The 16,629-nt window shown below is 37.3% G+C and overlaps 2 protein-coding genes across 6 annotated transcripts in view; both read left to right on the plus strand.

The window, feature by feature from the left end:
- The window catches only part of LOC111870269 (putative epidermal cell surface receptor), a 133,614-nt gene extending 122,691 nt beyond the window's left edge, over positions 1 to 10,923 (plus strand). For all 4 annotated transcript variants that reach the window (XM_023862399.2, XM_023862397.2, XM_023862400.2 and 1 more), the window contains one exon: positions 7,678 to 10,923. In XM_023862399.2, the coding sequence (XP_023718167.1) occupies positions 7,678 to 7,685 (8 nt within the window). In that variant the 3' untranslated portion in view covers positions 7,686 to 10,923. The remainder of the gene's footprint in view (positions 1 to 7,677) is intronic.
- Positions 10,924 to 14,100: 3,177 nt separating this feature from the next.
- LOC111870288 (cyclin-dependent kinase-like 1) overlaps positions 14,101 to 16,629 on the plus strand; it is a 36,686-nt gene continuing 34,157 nt past the window's right edge. The window contains exon 1 of one of the 2 annotated variants that reach the window (XM_023862432.2): positions 14,101 to 14,175. In XM_023862432.2, the coding sequence (XP_023718200.1) occupies positions 14,108 to 14,175 (68 nt within the window). In that variant the 5' untranslated portion in view covers positions 14,101 to 14,107. The remainder of the gene's footprint in view (positions 14,176 to 16,629) is intronic. The other variant, XM_033753747.1, reaches the window with a different exon arrangement.

Raw genomic sequence — 16,629 nt, forward strand, 5'->3', positions numbered from 1 at the left:
AAAAATTCGTTTTTTAGTTTAAATATGTTCATTGTTTAAAAATATCATTAAACCTTTCTTTTATTGCTAGTGGGGTGGGACTAAGTCCCTTGTACTGCGGCCACTTCTGGCCTATTGTACTAGCCTCAGATGATAGGTGAGGGTGATTGTGGAGCAATTGGTGGAATGAAGATTGGCAGAGGAAACCGAAGTACTCGGAGAAAACCTGCCCCAGCGCCACTTTGTCCACCACAAATCTCACTTGACCAGACCCGGGATCGAACCCGGGCCGCCGCGGTGGGAAGCCCGCGACTAACCGCTTGAGTTATGACGCGGCCCTCATTAAAGCTTTCTTACTGTCTTTCAGAGTTTCATATGAATGTCATTTCGACAATATAAGTATCGAGTTACCATAGAAATATAAAAAAATATATATATTTTTTAGTTTGAGTAATATAGGCATGGAAAGAGATATACTCGTATAATTCAGGAATATTACTTATGGCAATACAAATTTAAAAAGAAAATCTTCTTCATTTCTACGCTATTTTAAATTATTTGTGGCCCCTTATCAACGGAAATTGCCTGCATTAAGTGGATACTGCATTCAAACAAAGATGTGCCCGTTCCAGAGTGAAGTTCAGCGTAGAAATTAATAACATTAAATAAGGTATTCTCACTGTGGAAGCAACACATGCTTATCTATGGTTTGATGCCGTAGTTTGGTAGTGAGTACAAATGTTTCGGAAGAACCAGCCGGTTCTATTTGCAGGAGGGCAGCATGTCCCTCCGAAAGACTGGTAATCATTTACCCGACAACATGGCGTGACATTCATGAATACTGTAACATTAATAAAAAGAGTAATCACAGTTGATACCAGAAAAACATAAAATGTCTCAACTCACATTTCCATATTTTTCTTAATACCCAGTAATTTGAGTCCCCTATTCCAGAATCTCGGGGGGCACGCGGTATCTTAGTTGGGTGAGGCACAATGCTACAAGCCGGAAGGTCGCGGGTTCAAGTTCCGATGAGATCATTGAATTTTATCAATTTACCTAATCCATCCAGCCGCACTATGACCCTGCGGTCGACTCAGCCTCTTACAGAAATGAGAACCAGGATTGTTCTTTGGGGTAAAGGGCGGCCGGCGCGTAGGGCTGACAACCTTACCACAATCTGTGAGCCGATTGTCTAGAAAATGTGGGACCCTCAACATCTCATAACCCTATGGGCCTCCACGGCCTGTTACAGGGATACCTTTACTTTTACCTTACCCTTTATCCCAGAATCTCCCTTGAGAGATGGAAGAAAATCACGAAAACCTCAGGCAAGATATTCGGACTCGAACCCACATACCTCCCCAATAAGAAACAAGGGTGTAACCATTTAGGTTAGATAATTCCTCAAGAATTATCTTGAGGAATTGTCATAACATTTTGTGTGAGAATAAAATTGTGAAATCTTTGCTTTAGTCTACATGAATCAGTATTTCACACGGAACAGGTTTGGCCGGCAAATATTTTGTGGACCTCCCACAGAAGTTTTTGTTCAATGTAATTTTTGGGATCCGAAACTCATACTTTTCTTTGTATGAATTTTCAACCAGAATTTTTACTTTGATATTTATTTACAAAACTATTTTATATGTTCAAATATCTCGTGCAAAAATATTGAAAATAGTTCTGGGAATAAAATTCTAAAGAAATATATTAATTTTCTAACATAAAATAACCTTCCCTTTTACATTATAGAAAATGGTTAAATCAAGTACTTAACTAGGTAACTACATTTGCTGTATGTATATAACTTAAGTAGGCAAGTTAGTAGATAATGAGATGGTCAGTAGGACCAGGGAGTGTATCTCAGGTTGTTTACAGAGTTCAAAAATTTGTTAAGACTTTCTGCCCAGAATTTCCGAGAGCTGTTAATCCATTCGCACTTCCTGAAGATTACAACTTGGCTTCTTTACTGAGTAGCCAACCAAATTTCGGGTCAGACATGAAGCCTTAACTTAACAGCTGCCCGTCTAATAATATACTGTCCGGTGGGGGCTATCTCACACCCCCAGTGGTGATAATAAATAATGATGATTGGCAGGGGGGAAACCGAAGATAGCGAAAATTCTGTCCCACTTCCACTTCGTCCACCATCAATTTCACATGAAGTTGCATCGGTTTGAACCAATCTCTCCATATTGAGAAAACAACTTTAACTCTGGAACGGTCTAAATGAAAGTTATTGAATACAATTTCAAAGTTTTAATACATTTTTTAATCCATAAAATTTCATGTAAATATTGGAATGACAAGCCATTCATTACTGTTGATCCTCTGAAGATGGCCTCTAAGTGCCGAAACATGTAAGGTCATACACATAATTTGATTATTTACGTTGAAGATATTTGTACTGGATAAATTTTAATTCCAGGATTAATATAAGTGGAAAAGCTAAAATGTCTCGCGTTAAAATTCATGTCGATGTATTCATCGTCTATCTCCATATAAGATTTCATGGGCCTAGTTGTAATAGTTCATCAATTATTGCTTTCAAACTGAGAGTTTGATGCAGATTTCGTCCAGTCGTCATACTGTTAATTACGTTCTTCAGAAATATGATGAGGACAAATTTGTATGTTTTTAGAAGATCCGTGGAACGTAACATTTCCGGATCTTGAATTAATTTCTACTAGTGTTACTCCAGTCTTTCGAGATTTTCGAGCAGTCGCCATGTTGGTAATATCGATGATAGGAAATTACGAAGTACAGTCATGTGATGCTTTCCACATGATTTAGTTCCTACTCAGTTTCATCAGGATATTTTAAATACTTCATAAATTTAGTAGGTGGACATACATAAAGATATGACATTTTAGGGCTATGTTTCGTTGTAAAACAAACAAAGTTCCTTAATAACGTAAGTTAATGCCTATATAAACATATTATGTAAATATGCAATTCTATCCTACTCAAAATAGTGCAATAATAACGGACAATAAGGGGGAAAATACAGTATAAGTAGATTCTGTTTCTAAATGGTGATGCAATTCAACAATTTCACCTTGCAGAGTTACGAAATGAAAAAGGTTTCCCATCATTTGGAAAGGAAATATGCCCTTCGTCAAAGGAGCCTCGTGAACTTCACTACTACACACAGGGCTTATCTTCACATAAGATTCACATTGTTAAGTAACTCTTATAGGGCTCTAACTTCCAGTAAATCTAATGAGAACCTCTGTTCTTCATTCTTATTTTGTTGTGGCTGAGACCACTGCCCCCTAATAAACCCGACTTCGCGACACTTTAACTAATAGTCAGTACCCCATATTTGAGCCTAATTTTACACTTGTGAGGGGCCAGGTGCACGCAAAAAGTGGAAGCCCCTCTCAGTAACAACAATTTTAGGTTATGACAATCCTTTGTTGTTGTTTTTGTTCTTCTTCATATGCATTGTGATAACTAAAAATACAAACTAACTTTTCGTGACCTTAGAGAAACAAATACCTCAATAAAATATATGGATTATATTTCTCTTTATGGAGGCTTCAACCTTAGTAACAAGAAACAAAATAAAGGGTCAGTAGCTTTCAATGCCACGTTGTTTACACATAATTCTGGACCCGCACGTTATGCAGTTTATATACAAATCATAACTATTTCTTGTGGCGTTCATCTGATTCAAGAGAGGCACAGAAATTTAAATAAGTGAAGTGTAAAATAAATTTTACTTTTTATCCTTACAAGATAACAGATATGAGCCCCCTAATATTCATAATTTTGCTCATTAGTGCCATTACGTCCTTGAAATGTTACTGATACACAGTGTAGCACATGTGCTTTATATTAGTTCAGACGTCAATACATTTTTCGACTTGTAACCGTCAAAATTAGGTGACAAACTATTTCATTTTCGGTGGACTATCCTTTCAGATTTTAATGTTTCTGTTCAGTTTCATATTGGAAAGTCAATATAAAGCATGAATCTCAGTCAAGACTCTGTGTAATGTGCTTACACTTAAAGCAAGTGTCACGTAACTTCGAACAAGGCCAAGAGTAACCTTGAATGCGCAGAAAAAGAATTTCAGACAAGGGAGGAGGTGGGTTCGAGGGTGTGAGAAGTGACAGACGGCCAGTCGTTTGTAATGCACCCTCGAAGCAGGTTATACTTACGGTTTTTCTATCATGTGTTTAAAAACGTCAGTTTCCTTGTGCGCTAAATTGTACGTATTTTCCTTTGCATTACGAGTGACAATATATTTGTATTATTATAATATGTTCTTCGAAAACAGAATAGGGTGGTTTCAATTAAACACGAGGGTTCGGTGAAAATGGAAGAACGAGTGTTAAGAAACTCCTCCCAACACAAGCAATGCGCAGGATTTGACTAGGAATGCGGGGCCTTGTCCGAAGTTACGTTACACTGTCTATAAAATACTTTATCTACTAAAATTTATATGTATTTAATTTAAACGAATCTTTTAGCTTTATTCCTGCTACTTCATTTTAAAATATTGTACATTTAGTACAAAGCCACAAGCCAAGTAACTTTCTAGTTCGTAAGATTTGAGGCTTTCACGACGGTGACTANAGTTCATTTCACATTATTTAAAACAGTAGGGGTTTTTTATGCTGTCCTTTTTTTCGCTGTGTATGACTCTGCGTTTAGTTTTACTAACCACTGAATTTGAATTAATAGCTGGTTTCTATTGGCCCGTCTTAAAGACAATGGCGACACGTCAAAACATTTAGTAACATAAGAAACCGAAATTTTACTTCAGTAATATGTTACAGATTTAACAGAGGCCGTTTATCTGAGAATACTGAACAGCTGATCAGTACGTTATGTTCACAGTACCAAGGCCATTACGAGAAAAACAAGAGACTATCTAACGCCGCCATCTTATTACTCATGTCCTCGTGATATTATGGGCGGATGCGAACACATGTTTTAGTCACCGTCTAACACACTTTCTTGTATTTGGGGGAAATAAAGGAAGGTTTGGAAATGTAAATCTGTAAAATGAACTCGGTTCACGTTTATCAGTTTCATTTAATTGCAACTTCTTTTGAGCTACTCTTCGTAAGGATACCATAGCTCGTCCCTTAATGACAATATAGCGTCTTGAAATGACTTGCCTATAGCGTCACCAACATATATACCAGTTGATATAACGACTGCAATCTTTAACAGCTTTAACTTCTTTATCCGAGGACACGGAGGGACACGATCGAGTCTGTCTCTGTAGTCTTTCACTCGGTATTTGCTACGCAAATGCACACGCCCAGCTGTCACTGAAGTTTTAAAAATATTCTTTAAATAGTGTTTTAATTCTGACACTTTGGTTTCACACTGTTTCTGTCGGACAGATAACCAGTTTTCGTCAACATTTTTCAAAGAATACTTGAATGAACATATTGTGTTATTGTGCTGTATCACAGGTGAATGTAGATGGGAAAACAATGACATTTCAAAAACCGCTGTCACGTCTCAGCCTCCATTTAATCCGTACATCTGCCACGAAACAGACTGAACTTGTGGCGGAAACAACCTTGACTCACGCCGACAGATTACTTCGGGTATTTTCGTCAAACATCGGACTAGATCGGTTTTAGCATGCAAAGGAAGTTCACCTCTCGGGCCTACTTTAGGATTCTTTTGTGGTTGTTAACACGGAGAAGCTAGGATGTAGCATCGTGGCAAAATAATAATTGTCTCATATTCAAGAAAAATAAAATACAGGTTTCATCACGCAACGATGTAGGTTTATAATAATAATATCCCACCACCTGCAGACTAGAGGAGATCCTATTCATGAAACGCGATGTATGTTACAGATAGTAATAAAAGATCAAAAACTAAACAAACTCCGTGGCCTATAATCCGCAAGCGAACTATATCGACTGAGCGACCGCCTCTTGTCGGCGAAGTTAGTGCCAACGTTTGCGGATAGAGGGTGCTGCGTGGTAAGCGTAACGGATCCCCACTGCCGTTAATTTCGGTTTTCTAGACCTGAGCCTCTATTTCCTTAAAATAGTTCCTCAATTATCCTCACGAGCTTAGTGAACCGGGACCTCTGGATCTGTAACCAGGAACCCCGACCACTAGACCGCAGAGGCTGTCGTAAAAAAAAAAGATCACGAAATGAAATTAGTCACTTCATCCTCAGAAATCGGAGAAACGAAATGATTTAGATGATGAAACTGTCATGAGAGTATGCAGCATATGTATCAGTCTTCAGAAAAACCGACATGAAGACCTTTTGCTAAAATTTTCCACATCTAGCGTAACGAATTTCGTTATTATTCGTATTTAACCTGTAACTGTCACTTTCGCACTAAAATGACCACATATTTTATGCACATGAATTAATTTATTTCCATAAACTTTAGAGATGGCCTTGCCGCTGCTAATAGCGCGGTGTCCTTCGAGAATCCCACAGAATACTTTCCAAAGATGTAAATTTATCATGGCTAGACAGAAAAGGAATGAATGTAAAGTTTAACGCAGTTATTCAATCGTTAAAGCGGAAGGAAATATGAAAAGTGTCGCTAGTTGTGAAAATGAAATCCATATCTTATAAAAACACAAACTGGAATTTACGGGCCGTCGTGAATTACGCCGCGGACAACCAACTAAGTAACATTGCTACAGAGCACAATCTTATCGACCCACCAGACAAGGCAATAAAAGAAATTTTGCATAAACTAGGTTTCCCTTTCTTCCCGCTTTTTCATTTAATGTCCCGCTGTCCCAAATTTATTTCAAGTGTCCCGTTTTTGAAGTTCTCTTCTATAACATTAATTTCTATCGTTAACGGCTCTATAACGGATGCTATTCGTTGAAATTGGTATTTCTATGACGATGTTAACACTCCTAGTGGTTAATCCACGAAACAAAATTTCACAAATTATTAATTTTTCTATTGGCAATATGTAGCTTTCTTTTCCAATTATGTTGGTATTATTTGATTCGCTACTATAACGGAAGTTCCATTTGTATCGTTCGCTGCAGTGTTTGTCTACCGTTATGTCATGTCGTGAGGTCCTGTGATATCGGTTTTCATCCATATAGTGATGGCAGAACGCAAATGCAGTATTAATGACAGTATTAAGAGCGAATATCCATTTATTACGATGTGAATCAGAATGCTGAATGCATGTTAGGCAACGCGAAATTTTGAATTGAACAAAGTGGTCGATCAGACGTGGTCAATCACGTGAAAATAGAAAAAAAAGACAACATAATCTGCATATTAAAAACAAGCTTCCAGTAACAGCGTAAGTGACTACTTTAGCATGAAGAATATTAGTGAAATGCAAAAGCAGTTATTGCAATTAGCACAGGAAGGAACCTTTATATATGATACTGCAATGCATAACCACAGCTTCAAATCCATGGACTGCACAACCACTATCGTGAGGACACTTTTGAACGATAAATTTACAAGTTCACAAATAAAATACGAAGGAATAATCACCAATGTCATTCTCAGTGTTTAATATATTATTAATTTTTTGTTTTTATTAATTTTTAACATGTCCGTTTTTACTAATGCCCAGGTGTTTAGAAGAAAAACGGAAATATACCATTTTTTAATTATTAAGGTAACCCTAACACAGACCTATAGTAATACAGTAGGTTTGGCTGATTAGCTTTGTAATTTCATTATAGTAAACCACTTGCTTCCTTGTTTGCAGACCTCTGATATCGACCCAGCGTCCGCAGCAAATGGAGGCTCGGGGACAAAAAGAGTGGAGCAGCCGTAGTGGACCCACAAAGTGTGCAATGTTTCGCTCAGTTTCGCTAGACTGTCCAGCAGGACGTTCAGCTACCTCTGTGTCTCTATACCATTCCCACTTGTGGCTATATCCGGTTAGAAGTCTTCCAGAGGTGCAAGGAAGTCAGCATCAGAGGCAACAATTTAAGGGACTCCCAAGTTTATACAATATCCATCCATCCCTTCCCTTGTTTAGGCGGGATAAGAAGAATGTAACATAACAAAGCGATATCTACAGTTTATGTTAAGATTTGCCCTTATCTCATTTTATATACCACAAAGAAAATTATAATTGTGCATATTGCACTGTCATAAAATTATATTTTAATGCAGAAGTAGCCTATTTCTAACCTGAAAGATCTACGACATAATTTGGTCTCTATTTTATAAACTACATTCTGTTCTATTTCTATAGTGTTGAGTAGTGTTGTAAGACGTGTGTGGAAACTCTGATTTATTATCAGAAAAACAATGTACACTAAGTATTGTATTGTAGAATGAAGTCTATGATAATGGGTTAAAAATAGATGCCTACTCTATTTCTGAAGATCAGTACGTTTGTCACTGCATAAAAGAAAGGAAACTAGATCACAGATATTTTATACATTTTTGATATGAAGTTTTTGTATAGGTAGTGGATCTGGTCTGTAGAAAATCATGACATTCTTCGTCGATATAAAATTGTAGTGTAAGATTGCCAGATAAGGTGGACCTTTTACAATAATATAAAACAACTATGATTCTGCTGATTAAGAATATGTTTTTAAATCGTGGACTGCTATCAATACCTACTTTAAAGGGATATTTATTGATGAAAAAGTTTTGTTAATGTCAAAACATGAACAAGATTTGGCATGCAAAATAGATTCAGATTACATGTTGTAAAGATTTTACGTGACAATTATTGTCCTTTTAAAAATACACATCTTTAGTTTTTCTTGCAGGTGTTATCACATACAGAAAATATAATGAATAATTTGTATTATGTTAAAAATGTATGTAGAAAGTATGTTTTAATACTAGTTGTGTGTTTGTGTTGTCAGCAATAATGTATCTGTCAGTTAGGTGCCCCAAATTAAGTATATATCCCCTTTACCTTCATAAGAAACTTTGCACTGTGGCAATGTGTATTTGAAGTTTAACAAATTCCTTCCAGTCATAACTGGAACAACCAGCAGCTGTAGTCATTATGAATGGCAAAGTCAGGAAAATGCTTTAAACCCTTTGAAGATCAAACAGGACAGGAATGCTATTATTACATATAAATATACTCATTTTATTTCACAGCCGATTAATTATTCATAAGTATTTGTTGTAGGTTCATATTTTGGTAAATAGAACGTTTGTGTAAATCATAATAAATCCTATTTATGTTTTGAGAGTATAAAGAAAAAGAAAAAGAATTTGTATCAATCCAAACTGCTCTGACACACCCTGAAAAACTGATATTCTGAGGGCTGGACACATGATACAGAATTCAGAGTTACTCCACCAAGGCTGCCTTACAAACAGCAGAGAATACTTTTGTTAAGTGAGAATTCCGCCCTAACTAATATACTCGTGAAACAATTTAATGTATTAAACTTCACGATAACAGCTTATACGTTTCAGTGTTATTGACACATAAATATTGTATAACTGTGTTTGATAATTATTAGCGTCATAATACTATACAACTAAGTTGGTACATTACCTATGTAACTGTAAATACCTAGGAGCAGTGCAGCTCGAATAGACGGGAACCGCAAGATTAACTGATCTACACCACGAAATTCATTAGCCACTCCGAGATAGAAACATATCACGCTTAAAGACGTTAAGAGAATACAATCTATTTTGTATTTAAATTGAGTTTTATTATAAATCTTTTATACACCTTTTTTAATATACCTGTATCTACACTATTTAGGATATAACGTACTCCAAGTTTTTAAGTAATTCTTCAAATATTTTAGCTATCCTCTTCAAATATCTTTAGTCAAATACAGTTAAATGCTCTAAGCAAGTTGTATTAGAGTTATAAGCAAGTCTAATGAATGCAAAAGTTCAGATAGAAACAGAGCCTTCTTAATACATTGCTGTTTTATTTACTTCATATACATCCCCTATTCGTTCAAATTTATTTAAAGAGGCGCACTCACTTTGGCACCGTGGTGTCGGGAAATATCTTCTCTATTCAGTACCTGTTCCAAAATTAATTTCCTCAGAATACATAAACTCGTTTCAGTATGTTCATCATAGCCCTTCCATTGGTTTCGTAATGATATCCGTTAAAATTATTACAAATTTAGCATAATTTTAAGTAATTACATACAAATTTGACGCTTAGGTAAATGACCATGTGAAGAGATTTAAATATGAAAGACTTTTTGTCAAGTTAATGAAATTATTTTAATAAATATTAATAACAAGTATTCATTCGCGTATAGCCTATTTATGAAACCACTGCCATTGGGAGTGGTTCAGTTCTTGCTCTAGACAACGTCTGTATTAAGGATTAATGGTATATTTACATATCTTCCAAATATCCAGAGAACTCTTCGTAAATTAACGAATTCTTGTTCTGTACGGTGTTTGGGTTGAGTACATGTAATACTCTTCTCTTGCTGTGCCTAACTCAGAAGTTAATTAAAATAAGCATACAAACTGCAATGGTAACCCGGAATAATGTGATTATTTTATAACACATAAAATAAATGTAGGAAATATTCCTGTTAAAACATGCCTGTATTTTTGTTGTGTAAAAATGTAACAATTACAATATAAGGGAAGATAATCAGTTGACGCCTAGCCATCATAATGGTCTCCTACATCCCTCTTTGAGGAATAATAGATTTAGCAAAAATTTATATCCTCAAATGTTCAGAACAATATAGAATTAATTACAAATAAGGTTACCATAACAGAAGAAGGTTCCTGCAATGACAAATCATTTATTGTAGACTGTAATAACTATTCTATTTACGAACTTCTTATGTAAATACCAGTGCACAGCTCAGGAATTACTTTCAAAACAGCCACCAATAATAAAATATAAAAATGATTACATGTTTAATACTCATCTGACAGCAAAACAGTAAAGAAAGCGTGCCATTTCGTGCATTGTTTGTGTACAGTTTTCTACCATTATTGTGGAATTTAGTAAATAAAAGAATATATTAACATATTCCAGAAAGATCCATAATTATTGTGTAAATTGTTGTACCTAAAAAACTTTACTATTTATAAAAAGTAAATTCCGCACTCCATAGCAGAACGATTCAATGCAAGAATGTCGCATGAATCTATGTTGGTATAACTAATATAATAAGGTCAACATTGACCTTACGATTTATTTGATACTACCGGGTGGCTCAGGCTTCAGAACTTTTCAATTTTTTTTTAAGAAAACGTCCGCATATGGTCAGGTACTCCTGGGTCCCATCATTGCAGTCGTCTGTCCGATAGCCCTACTGCAACAAAATATCGAAATCTCTAGAATAAAAGTGAATAAACTAACATAATCATATTCTTGTCACAACAATGTACTTCGCTATGATATATTGCACTCTTATCTCAGTATCTGTTTCCCTGGTGGGGTTCTTCACTAGAATTCCAAAAATATTCTTGTTGCCCTTATCTGTCTTACATTCTAACGATCGCATCCCCCTTATTTTATGACAGCACAAGATTAATCTTTTGTTATTTTACACGTTCTTTAGTTTGTCGTCCTATTTCAGGTGAAATATTTTATCCATAATTTTATATTAAAGTTCTTTCAAATTTCATGAAATATTAATAGGCTGATCATATCTAAGATTGTGTGATTGGCTGGGAACATAGTACGTACTCCAACTATAAGAAATACGTATAACTTATTACTCGAAACTCTGAAGGGAAGAGAATACTTCGGAAACCTAAACGCATATTGGAAGAATGTATTAAAATGAAGGGACACGCGGTACCGTAGTTGCTTGAGACACTATGCTACAAGCCGGGAGGTCGTGGGTTCAATTACCGATGAGATCACCGAATTGTCTCAATTTACCTAATACTTCCAGCCACACTATGGCCCTGGGGTCAACTCAGCCTCTAACAGAAATGAGTACCAGGAATCTTCCTGGGGGTAAAGGGCGGCCGGCGTGTAAGGCTGACAACTTAACCGCCATCTATGAGCCGATTGTCTAGAAAATGTGGGAGCCTCGACGTCTCATAATCTTATGGGCCTCCATGGCCTGTTACAGGGATAGATTTATTTTATTGTGACGATTATGATGATAGCGACTATTACTACACAAATATAATATTTCTGGACATTCTCCAACTTCCTGTTTGTATTTCAAAACACAAAGTTACGAATATTGGATTCCCTGGAGATAAGGAGTAGCTCTATCGGTTGGGCCCAACTGAGTAGACTTTATCTGAAGACGGAGACAGAATCCAGTGCTTTTGGTGAAAACAGGAAGACGGAGAATGTCCAGAAACACGGTGTTTGTACATGTAAATTAGTCACAAACTTTTACATCTTAACTAGTTTCATAATTTTGCATGGTGTTTTGTATGAATATGAAACTTGATCTTTCAGCCTAAGTTAAGGACATAAATGAACAATGATTGATGATAAAGTTCAGAGGAGAATATTTGCACTTAAGAGAGTGGAAATAGAAGTAGAATGCGCATGGTTTATCGTGGATAATTTGTATGCGTGGCTTAAAGAACGGAACGCTTCATCGTGTATATTCTTTTTTTATTGCTAGTGGGGTGGGACTAAGTCCCTTGTACTGCGGCCACTTCTGGCCTATTGTACCAGCCCCAGATGTTAGGCGAGGGTGATTGTGGAGCAATTGTTGGAATGAAGATTGGCAGGGGAAACCGAAGTACTCGGAGAAAATTTACCCTAGCGCCACTTTGTCCACCACGAATCCCACTTGATCAGACCCGGGATGGAACCCGGGACGCCGCGGTGGGAAGCCAGCGACTAACTGCTTGAGTTATGGCGCGGTTCATTGTGTGTATATACCGGAGAGAACTACAAATACACAGCATGTAGATTTCAACCAAAACATGCAAGCTATCAGGGTGAAAAATGTGCGATTCTTACGGATAACAAATACTGGAATGTGAGATTATTTTTGGTGCTAGTCTCCTCAGTTTAACCTTAAGCCCTGAAGACGGAAATAGTCAATTCCTCCGAAATGTCGGTTAACTTCTATCCGGTTGTTAAGTCCTAGAATATAGAAACCTTATTTTTTTTAATATGTTTTCAAGAAACAAAAGTTTAGAAACATTATGTTATGGTATAAATTTTACTTGTCAGTTCGTACTGCATAGCTGTGCTAATTGTACCCATTACAGAACAAATTCACTTCACAGCAACATAATCGCTTAACTAATGACTCGCAAGAGACTCTGAAGTCACATATTACGACTCTGAGGGCCTCCACATCGAGTTTCTCTATGTATTGCAGCGCTAAAAACAGTACGGGACATTTAGCAGTAGATTTCGTTCTACGAGAATTTTATCTTCAGTTCCAGCACATAGATGTATAGATCAATATTTTCTTGATCTCGGCGCTAGTTGGATGTGAGTTATTAGCTTCATGCCCCGGCCGCTTGACACCTGGGGAAAAAGCCCAGGTACCTATTGGACAGGAGGCTGGGAGGACCTCAAAGCTAGTCTATGTGGAGAAGAGACAATTCTTGACCCTACAAGGACTCGAATTCCGACCCCTAATTCGTCCAGCCCGTAGTCAGTTACTATACCGACTACGCTATCTATACAATCACTCCCTCATACGCCTTCATGGTGTAGTGTTTAATTAATTAGACACAGGAGCAACTTTACCTTTTTTTTTGACATGTATGTATTTTTGGAAACCAAGAGCTTAAAGTTTCGTTTCTTTTTCTTTCTGCTTTGAAGATGTTAATATTTTAGCAGGAAAGACATTTATTTCTCACACCGGTAAATATGAAGACAGCTGTGTTCTGGGATGTGATGATGTGTAGTCTGGTACATATTACCTTGAAAATGGAGATATCACATTCATCGGAAACATCGGCAAACCTTTACAAGACTACATGTCACATTCCAGAAAACCTCCCGTAAATAATTTTTATTTCACTAAACACTTTTTTTTTCAATTTTCAATTTATTCTTTCCATTTGAAAATCCATGTTCTTAAAGGCAATTAATGCAACTGATATCAAATTATTATTTCTTTCCAACTGAGAGTAAGGAAAATCATGAAGTTCTGTACTTTGATTGGTGGAAGATCAATTCAGGCGCACCTGCCTCGCGTTCAGAATCGATTAATCGCAAGGAAAGCGGTGTGCTTTCATGCAGCTCAGTCAGTAAGTAGTTGGCCGCATGCATGGAGAAATGGCTCGGTGAGAGGCGCCTTTGGCTTTTCGGCAATCATTTGCCCCTTCTGCCTCGCAGGTAAGTGCCCACTCTCTTACTCATACTAAGTCAGGTACCTCAGTTGATACGTCCGACTTATCTTTGTAGCTGTCAACAATAGTTGCCCTTGGATAACGTTGAGTAATTTTACAGTAGAATTGGTCCTATCAGTGCATAGACATTTCACGAAGTGATAAAAGGAACGGCGACCCATCGACTCATGTAAGAATTTGTTATAGTCACACTGAATCATGTTTCTTGGAGTCTCCAACGTTTCCCCTCACACACTACAAGTTAGCAGGGGTAGTTAAGGCGGTAGGGCGACGGCCGGTGTTCGATTCTCAGCAGGGGGCAGATTCTTCTGTCCTCCATAGCGTCCATACAAGCTCTGGAAGTCACCCAGCCTCCTATCCGTTGTTTACCAGGGGCTCTTTCGCATGGGGTAAAGCGAGAAGAGTGTGAAGCTGACCACTCATCTCCATCTAGTGACGAGATCAATAATGGTGGAGCTACACATCCATTCCCCAATACGTCTTAATGGCATAGTACTCAACTGATTAAGCACAGGGAGAACTTTACCTTTTACTTTACCCTCTTGTACCTGTCCCGTTTGCTCATTTTTGTAGTTCTTAAGATGATTTGGCTGTTAGTGTTGCAGAGACAAACATAAATTTCCTGTTTGAATTGTTATTGGGAATTACGAGCAATGACGGGGTTTCTCTCGTCTATAATATGGAACATCAGTACTGCTGTCTCTGTATGGATTCAGCATTAACACTTCGATTCTATAAATAAGATTCCTTGCTCGGAAATAACAGCCATTTTTCTCCATTTCTTCGACATGTGAAAACGGTACTTTCTTTGCCAGTTCACCTCCAACTAATGCCGAAAACAAGAAAATGTGGATCTATACATCCACTCCCCCATACGCCATCATGGCGTGCAGCTTAATTAGTTAAGCACAGGAACAACTTCTTGTTTTTCCCTTGGCACTGCAGCCCCAGTGGGCCTAGGCCTACCTCCATGAACTCCGTTCACTTCGGTTTTTCTAGATCTTACACATTCGACAGGACTCCTTGGGCGGGTGATCAGCTCGTCGCAAGGCCTCTACCTGTATACAAACACTGAACATCCATGCCCTGAGTCGAATTCGAACCCACGATCCCGTCTTCCGAGCGAACGAAAACAATACATGCCTTAGACCGCTCGGCTACATTGACCGGCTTACCTTACCTTACCTTACCTTTGCCAATTCAGATTACACACAAAGTTTCATTAGCTGACTTTATGTCTTAAGTTAAAAGGATTTCCTTTATTGCTAGTGGGGCGGGACTAAGTCCCTTGTACTGCGGCCACTTCTGGCCTATTGTACCAGCCCCAGATGATAGGTGAGGGTGATTGTGGAGCAATTGGTGGAATGAAGATTGGCAGGGGAAACCGAAGTACTCAGAGAAAACCTGCCCCAGCGCCACTTTGTCCACCACAAATCCCACTTGACCAGACCCGGGATCGAACCCGGGCCGCCGCGGTGGGAAGCCAGCGACTAACCGCTTGAGCTATGGAGAGGAAGTTAAAATGGATACTAGTTGCATTCAGACGAAAATTGGTGTGTGTTCTAAACAGAGCTAAGCAATGGTAGGTATAGTATGGTATTTTTAATAAAGTTTGTATGTTAGTCCGTACTACAATGTATGATTGTGACGTTGTGTAACGTTAATTTTGTCTGCATCGATTGTGTTATATACAAGTATATATATTAATAATGAGAATTTCTCGGAATTTAATGTGTCTTTGTCTTTTACTTCTTTGTAAATGTGATTTTGATTTATTGCTGCTATTTCAACATAAATTAACAATACCAAATTTTCGAAGAATTTATTGGCTATGATTTTATCCTGCTCTATAGTCAACTGCCCTATTCTATTATATTTTGCGGCTTTCCATATGTGTTGATTTCCCTCAAATCCACTCTTATTTCTTTAATTACTTCCCATTATAAGAGTTTCATGCTTTTGTACCCATTCATTTGAAAAATATAAAGTGCAGAATTATAATAACTTGAATTCTCCCGAACGGAAAAGAAAGATAAAAGACAACAATGTATCTACTTTTTTATTTTACTGTTATTTGTGAAGCAAAGCGAATTAGTCTACCAGAGCTACGTCACTAAATTACGTCATGATTTCAGTAGTGTCATGCATGATATTTCCTGCCGTGTACAGAAATACAGCTACACCGTCAGGCTAGCTTGTGACTCGTTTGTTGTTTCGTTCGATTTGTGATTTTATCTTTCTGCGCAGGCTTCAATAAACATTTTTACATACACTAAAAAAAAACTAGCTTTCTGTCTGCTTCTTTGTATGAGTTCAACGTCAAACGTCTCTACTAGAATGCAATTTCCGGCTATGATAAAGGGATATTTTCATATTGGAACAGGGATATTTCATAACATTTATTTATGTGTTATTTAACGACACTCACATAGAACGTCGT

The sequence above is a fragment of the Cryptotermes secundus genome, unplaced genomic scaffold (genome assembly GCF_002891405.2).
Source record: "Cryptotermes secundus unplaced genomic scaffold, Csec_1.0 scaffold94, whole genome shotgun sequence".
NCBI lineage: Eukaryota > Metazoa > Arthropoda > Insecta > Blattodea > Kalotermitidae > Cryptotermes > Cryptotermes secundus.